The 8,124-nt window shown below is 47.7% G+C and overlaps 1 protein-coding gene across 1 annotated transcript; it reads right to left on the reverse strand.

Moving 5' to 3' along the window:
- Positions 1-219: 219 nt before the first annotated feature.
- Positions 220-4,653, reverse strand: LOC126355048 (cuticle protein 16.5-like). Its single transcript, XM_050005199.1, has 2 exons — positions 4,600-4,653; positions 220-963 (listed from the first exon to the last, which is right to left on the reverse strand). The coding sequence occupies exons 1-2, from the start codon at positions 4,618-4,620 to the stop codon at positions 355-357; spliced, it is 630 nt and encodes a 209-aa protein (XP_049861156.1). The 5' UTR covers positions 4,621-4,653; the 3' UTR covers positions 220-354.
- Between the last annotated feature and the right edge of the window lie 3,471 nt (positions 4,654-8,124).

Consider the following 8,124-nt stretch of genomic DNA (forward strand, 5'->3'; position numbering starts at 1 on the left):
CGTCTGAGTGTGCCACCAGACTTAATATCCATGTAATAACTGTTTCAAAATATTGAAAACTGAGGAGAATTGTACACTGAATGTCTCTGTTGAAGAGTGAGATAGCAGAAGGGCACGGCTGAATTAGTTCTGGAAGTTGAAAAGCAAACTGAAATAGATAATGGAATTTCCAAGGACCTTCGGAGACTGCAGTGAAAGCAAATGAAGAACAAGTGGATGTAATTTGCATACACGGGATTTTATTCATAAATTAAGCATAAAAGTTATACATTAAAAATAGTGTCTGATGTAGCACATTTGTCTTATTAAGAAGCTCGTCGAATAGGCAGGTGTTGGTGCCGGTGAAGCGACAGTTCACCCCAGCAGAGCAGCCTTCGCATGTAGGTGGGCGGCGGCTGCCAGGGCACCGGGCGCTACGAGGGCTGCTGCAGGGGCGTGGCCGGCCAGCACGGTGGCGGCCGGCGTCCTTCCCGCAACGAGTGCCGGGGCGGCATAGGCGGGGGCGGCCACGGCAGCAGGGGCGGCGAGCACAGTGGCAGCGGGCGTCCTACCTGCTACAACGGCTGGAGCGGCAAGGGCGGGGGCGGCCACAGCGGGGGCGGCGACGACACTGGGGGCGGCAGCGACGGCTGGGGCGGCGGCTGCTGCAGCAGCGGCGGCGGAGGCTGCGGCGGCGGCGTCGGCGGCGGCGTCGGCGGCGTTGACCACGGCGTCGCGAACGCGAGTCTCTGCCACTGCGGTCAGGTGGGCGATCCTACCCACGACCACCTCCGGCGTGTCCAGCGGGATGCCGCCGGGCCCGATCACGATGTTGGCGGTCCCACCGGGCGGAACGCGAACGGCTGCCGGTGCTGCGGCCACCACAGCAGGGGCGGCGGGGACCGCAACGCCGTGGGCGACGCCGCCCAGCCCCAGGTACCCGGGTTTAGCAGCGCACAGTGCCGTCAGTGAGCTTAGAAACACCTGCGGCCAATCAAGGTCTCGCGTTAAGTCCCACCAAGTCTTCGAGTTGCACCGACATACAGGAGCAAACAGTACATCTACATCTACATACGTGCTCCGCAATCTACCACACGGTGCATGGCGGAGGGTACCTCGTACCACAACAAGCATCTTCTCTCCCAGTTCCATTCCCAAACAGAACGAGGGAAAAATGGCTGCCTATATGCCTCTGTACGAGCCCTAACCTCTCTTATCTTATCTCTGTGGTTTTTGCGCGAAATATAAGTTGGCGGTAGTAAAATTGAACTGCAGTCACATGCTGGTTCTCTTAATTCCTGTAGAGACTCCCACCCGAGTTCCTGAAGCATTTCCGTAACACTCGTGTGATGATCAAACCTACCAGTAACAAATCTAGCAGCCCGCCTCTGAATTGCTTCTATGTCCTCCCTCAGTCCGACCTGATACGGATCCCAAACGCTCGAGCATTACTCAAGAATAGGTGGTATTAGTGTTTTATAAGTGGTCTTCTTTATAGATGAACCACATCTTCCCAAAATTCCACCAATGAACCGAAGGCGACTATCCGCCTTCCCCATAACTGCCATTACATGCTTGTCCCACATCATATCGCTCTGCAATGTTACGCCCAAATAGTTAATCGACGTGACTGTGTCAAGCGCTACACTACTAATGGAGTATTCAAACATTACCGCATTCATTTTCCTATTCATCTGCATTAATTTACATTTATCTATATTTAGAGTTAGCTGTCATTCTTTACACCAATCACAGATCCTGTCCAACTAATCTTGTACCCTCCTACAGTCACTCAACGCACAATAGCATCCTATGCTAAGAGTCTGAATTTCGTAGTTCAATGATTCATGTTCAGTAGGAATATAGCGGGTCATTTCTGTCTCAGCCTCTCAGCGCAACGTTTAGTTCTTATTATGAGCAAGCAAATACGAAACTGAAATATGTGGTTACAATGACCATTAACACCTACACCTCGGAGAGCCCCTGTGGAAATTCAGAGAACCTGTTGAACAGCGTTTTCCTTGGCAGCTAACACAGACGGAACGTGTAAGTGAGATGTTCCAGAATACTGGAAGTCTGTTTAGGTCTCTCAGTACAGTCACGGAAAGAAGGAATTGATAGAATTACCAATAGGGTTAGAGGTAATAGAACTTATTCTCGTTATCAGTATTATGATGTTAAGCGAACGTAATGAACACTGTTAAGACTAAGAGATTCATCTACGGACCGCTGTTTGGATGAGCTATCACTAGACAGCAAAATCGTTTCCCTACATATCTACTACCGCTACCAAAATAAATAAGGATATAATAAGACCAATGCACAAGGAAATATGTACAGAGTCATTCTGGATCGAAGGTGCGATATGTTAAGGTCGCCGAGAGTGTTAATGACTTCTGACCGCGCAGCTCAGAGGGAATGCTACGTGTCAAATAGCAGCAAATACTTTACGTTCCTGCACATTGGCAACGCCCCAGATCGGCTCACCTGAATCTGCCTCATGTCTGAAGAACAAGGCCCCTTCTAGGTATTTAGCTATTATGAGAAAACTCACAGAACACTCAGATCACCAGAGAAATCAGTCAATCGTGGTGTGGCGCACTTGAAAGACAATTAAACGAAAGTTTACACAATATTGAACACGTAAACAGACTTAGTACTGATTCACTAGCTCAATAGCTGTCTACCGTGCATCCCCGACCCCGAGGTCGTAAACGTTGCCCCTGACTGTAGTCGACGTATAGATAGGAAACTGGAATTCGACAAGGAGGAGGGCCGGCCGGTGTGGCCGAGCGGTTCTAGGCGCTTCCGTCCGGAACCGTGCTACTGCTACGGTCGAAGGTTCGAATCCTGCCTCAGGCATGGATGTATGTGATGTCCTTAGGTTAGTTAAGTTTAAGTAGTTCTAGATCTAGGGGACCGATGACATCAGCTGTTAAGTCCAATAGTGCTTAGAGCCATTCGAACAATTTGAACCAAGGAGCAGAAAGAAAACTGACCATGAACCAGGGAGCCTGTCAGTGATTTAAAGATGCCAAGAAGTATTTAAATCTATATGATAATTATCTGCTTCTCGAACATCATTAACATTTCCCTTAACTTTAGAGCTTTTGCTACTACACTTCGGCCATTATATACTCACAAAGAACATCAGGACCCCAAACAGCAATCTTATGTCACGTTATGTTATGTTAACTTGGGACGTAGAAACGACGGACCGAGCAAGGTCGCGCAGTGGTTAGCACACTGGACTTGCATTCGGGAGGACGACGATTCAATATCACGTCCGGCCATCCTGATTTAGGTTTTCAGTGATTTCCCTAAATGGCTCCACGCAAATGCCGGGATGGTTCCATTGAAAGGGCACGGCCGATTTCCTTCCCCATCCTTCCCTAATCCGAGCTTGTGCTCCGTCTCTAATGACCTCGTTGCCGACGGGTCGTTAAACACCAATATCCTCCTCCTCCTCATAGAAACGACGGAGAGGCGCCGCCCCCGCCGCAGCCGCAGGGTCCGCAACCCCACGACGACTGCCGCAGTCCACTTCACCCTTCCGCCGCCCCACACCGATCCCAGGCGAACAGCAACCCTTTCTTTGCCTTAGGAAAACCAGTTACCGTGTGGAACAGCTACAAAACCTCGACCCAAAAATTGAATTTTTTCCAGTTCCACGAAAGCTGCTACAGTCCTAAATGATAATACGAAGTGAAATGTGAAGCATCGGTTTAATGCTGCATTAGTCTTCAATGCTTTCACGGCGCGCAGTGCGTAGTGTTCTGATCAGATCCTTTATTCCACCAGTGCTTCTGATACATGATACGCTATGGTGTAATAATTTATGGATTACCTCCTAATATCATATACGACCTCCTTTTGCCCAGCGTAATGGAGGAACTCGACGCAGCGTGGACTCAAAAAGTCGTCGAAAGTTCCCTACAGAAATAAAGAGTCATGCTGCCTCCATAGGCGTCCATAATTGCGAAAGTGTTACCGGTTCATAATTTTGCGCGTGAACTGACATCTCGATTATGTCCCATAAATGTTAAATGAGATCCATGTCGGGTGAGCTGGATACTCAAGTCGTTGGCTTGAATTGCGCTGAATATTCTTCAAATCAATTATGAACAATTGTAGCCTGGTGACCTGGTGCACTGTCAACCAAACAAATCCCGCCGTTGAAGCCCACGTATGGCTGCAAGTAGTCTCCAATTTGGCGAATTTAATCACTTCCAGTCAATGATCCGTCCATTTCGACAAGAGGACCCAGTCTACATGTAAACACAGCTCACTCCACGTGGATCCACCATCAGCCTGCACAGTGCCTTGTTGGCAACATGGGTCAATGGCTTCGTGGGGGTTTGCGTCACACGCGAAACCTACCATCAGCTCTTACCAACTGAAATCGGGACTCATCTGACGAGGCCACGGTTTTCAAGACGTCTACGGTCCAACGGCTAAGGTCATGAGCCAGGAGAGGCGCTGGAGGCGACGTTGTGTTGTCAGCAAGACACTCGCTTCGGTTGTACTCTTTGTGTGGCAGAACCAGCCTGGACCCCACGGCAAAGTCCGGCGGCGCTGGTACCGCAGCATAGCAATAGGTAGCAGTAGGCGGGAACTTACCAGGACCTGCATCGCCGCCATGGCAGTGTGTGTGCTCGCGTGCGTGGGTGCAGACAGTGAACTGTGACTGCCACTTGTTCTTCCGGCGGCCTATATATACATGCAGCTAGGCGGCCTTCCAGTACTGTGGTTGCTGCACCTGTGACCTATTCCCGGCGTGACATATCTCGATCTACAAAAGGGCACAGGTGTCAAGCTGGGTAAAATTAAGTCACCCTATAGTTTTCTCGACAGGATATCCATTGAGAAGACAACGAAATTTCTGTTAAACAGTTTGTGCGCGATCTTCTAGTTGCCAAACTTTTAACGGTTCGAACATTTATACAAATATCTATAGTGCAGAAAATTAATGAGCTCAATGCTAACGCCATCATCCACAACACTTCTAGAACAAAGGAACGTTAGATATTGTCCGTGTTTCGGCTGAAAACCACAAGAACCGATACCTCCTGAAAGTGCAATCTTTTCGTAATACATCATTTGTAGATGATCTCTTTGCAAAGACGAAATTATATAAACATGTGAAATGTGACTTGAGAATATCGATAGTATAATGATCGCAGGAACTTCGACTTCATAAACAACTGTTTTCTTCAAACGCTGTCTTATCCACTGAATAATTGATACATAACGTGTTCAGTACCTTCAACCCATCTTTAGTGTATACCAGGTATCACTTTCGATTCTACCGGCGTCTCACCGTAGAATGTAAATGTTTCGTTCTGTCTATTATGAAGACCCCACTCTCGTTTTTCGCGGTCCAGTTGCATGAATGTGGGTCGGGAAGGGGGGCGGTGTGAGGGAGACAATTGACACTGAAAATAGTGCAGTCGTTGTCGTATTGTGAAAACGAAGTGATTTATCTGCCGTGCCAAAGACAGTGATCATTGGCTTTAGGCCAAGGGTGGAAGCATTTCCTAAATGGCTAAGTTTATAAACGGTCTGCCTACCACTGTGGTTAAAGTATACCGTGGCAAATGATGGTGACCAAAACCGGCGCACAGGTGATTGTGATGGACCAAGAGCTACAGATGACAGGCCGTAGATGAACAACGGCTACGGAGACGCGTCTGGTCGAATAAACTTGCACTGTTTGAGTAGCTGACCGGCCAAATAAACAGAGGATGCCAACAATGTCACCTCAACGACCATCCAGTGAAAATTACTGCGGATGGATCTCCGCAGCAGACGCTTGGTCAATGTCACCAAGGTGTCTGCTGTTCATTGATGTCGAAGACTAGAATTTGTACACCAATACTGGACGTCTACAGAGCGACGACAGGTAACGTTTCCAGGTGAATCACTTTTTTGTTCCATCGGATAAGTGGCCGTTTGCGTGTATGAAGTCTGAAGCAAACTCCCTACAACAATCGTCGGGAGGGTCCAGACCACAGGACATTCCCTGCGTCATTTGTTTCCTCGTCATGGAACGATGAATACAAGTACTCGTGTATTCTTGGGGACCACGTTCACCACTTCACGCACGGTGGCATCTGCCAGTAGGACAATGCAGCGCCTCACAGAACTCGCATGGAACGTGCGTGGTTTTATGAGTGCCAGAATGAGTTTACGGTATTGTCCTGGCCATCAAACTCCCCGAATTTAAATCCTGTCGAGAACCTGTGGGACCATCACAGTGGAGCTGTTCACACCATCATTCATCAACCGAGAAATCTAAAGCAGCTGGGAACAGCACTGGAGGCGGTACTGCTGGATATCGCAGTAGGTACCTTCCAGAACTTCATCGGCTGTCTTCCTGCATTCCTCGCAACGGTCCGCGCTGGAAAAGTAGTTATTCAAGCTTTCGATAGGTGGTAGCTGGACAGGTTACCTCTTGTTTGATTGTCCATCAATGCATTTCGTGTTTGGTACGCCGTTTTTCAGAGCTGAATGGGGGGCAGTACATTTCTGCGAAAGAGTGAGAAATTTGGTAAAAATGTTCAGACACGATAACACTACGGTATATAGATTTCAAAATTCACTGGCAGACGTGATCGTCGCGACGTGGTCAAAGAGAGTTCTGGCGTGAAAAGTGGGGCTTTCACAACGAAACTCACTGTTTATAGGGTAGAGCATTGGCTGAGCCTCAAGCCAAATCGTATGATTTTACTCCGACCTCTGCACTGGATTTCAAGTTATCCAAGGAATTCTTTATTTTAATTACAACCTAAAAGTATATACACTCTGCGATGCCAGCTGTAAATAATCAATAGTTCTTCCATGTGAAGAATTGTATCTGTATTTGCAGTACTTCAAGAAACAATAACCTTCATTTGAATCCAATAAATCTGTCATACCTGAACAGTGCACGGAAAAACGAATGTCGAAAACTTCCTGTACGAGCACCGATTTCTCTCACTTTATTATGATCATTACTCCCAGCCCGACTGGCTCCGTGGCATTCTCTTCCCTATTTCGCAATAATACATAAAGAGCTGCCCTTGTTTGAACTTTTTCGGTGTTCTCCGACAATCCTATCTGCTGCAGATGCTACACCGTGCAACAGTACTCCAGAAGAGGACGGGCATGCGTAGAGTAGGTAATCTCCTTAGGAGACCTGTTGCATTTTTTAAGTGTGCTGGTCACCAATCTCAGTCTTTAGTTCCCCTTATCCACAACATAATTCATGCGGTCGTTCCAAGTTACGTTAATCGTAATTTTAACCTTACAGTATGTAATTCAATTCACAGCCTATAGAATTGCGTCATTTAGCTTGCAATCGAAATTTATGAGATACCTTCGACTACTCATGTGGATGATTTCACACTTTTCATTGCCACTTTCCGCACCGTAAACCATTTTTTGCAGTTGGTTTTGATAATCTGATGACTTTAGGTGAAGGTGAACGACAGCATCATGTGCAAATAATCCTTGAGGGCAGCTCGTATTGTCTCATAACTCGTTTATATAAATAAGGAACAGCAGAGGGCCTTAACATCTCCTTGGGGAATGCCAGATATTACTTCCGTTTCACTCATTGATCAAATGTGGAGCTGCTCCCCGCCTCGAGCAACTTTATGATTTCAGGAGAGGTACACGTCTTCCAGGGTAGACCCGTGGTCTAGGGGTAGCGTCTTTGATTCTTAATCAAAACGCCTTCGGTCCCGGGTTCGATCCCCGCCACTTCCGGCATAAGAAATCAGCCTCATTCTGTCAACGGCCTTGTCAAAGAGGCGGAGGAGCGGATAGAGATTCAGGGCACTCTCTTGTCCAAGGGGTGGGAAAATGCCCCCAAAAGCCGAAGAATCAGCAATGATCAACGACATGAGGATGCAGAAGGCAATGGAAACCACTGCATTAAAGACACGTAACGTGTATCCACAGGACATGTGGCCTGTAGTTGAAGAAGTGTCATGATGATCTCTCCATTGGCAAAAGATTCCGGAATAGTCCCCCATTCGCATCTCCGGGACTGCCAAGGGGGAGGTTACCGTGAGAAGAAGATTGAATAATCAACGAAAGGATAATGTTCTACGAGTCTGGGCGTGGAATGTCAGGAGCTTGAACGCGGTAGGGAAACTAGAA

The sequence above is a fragment of the Schistocerca gregaria genome, chromosome 3, assembly GCF_023897955.1.
Source record: "Schistocerca gregaria isolate iqSchGreg1 chromosome 3, iqSchGreg1.2, whole genome shotgun sequence".
NCBI classification, from domain to species: Eukaryota; Metazoa; Arthropoda; class Insecta; order Orthoptera; family Acrididae; genus Schistocerca; species Schistocerca gregaria.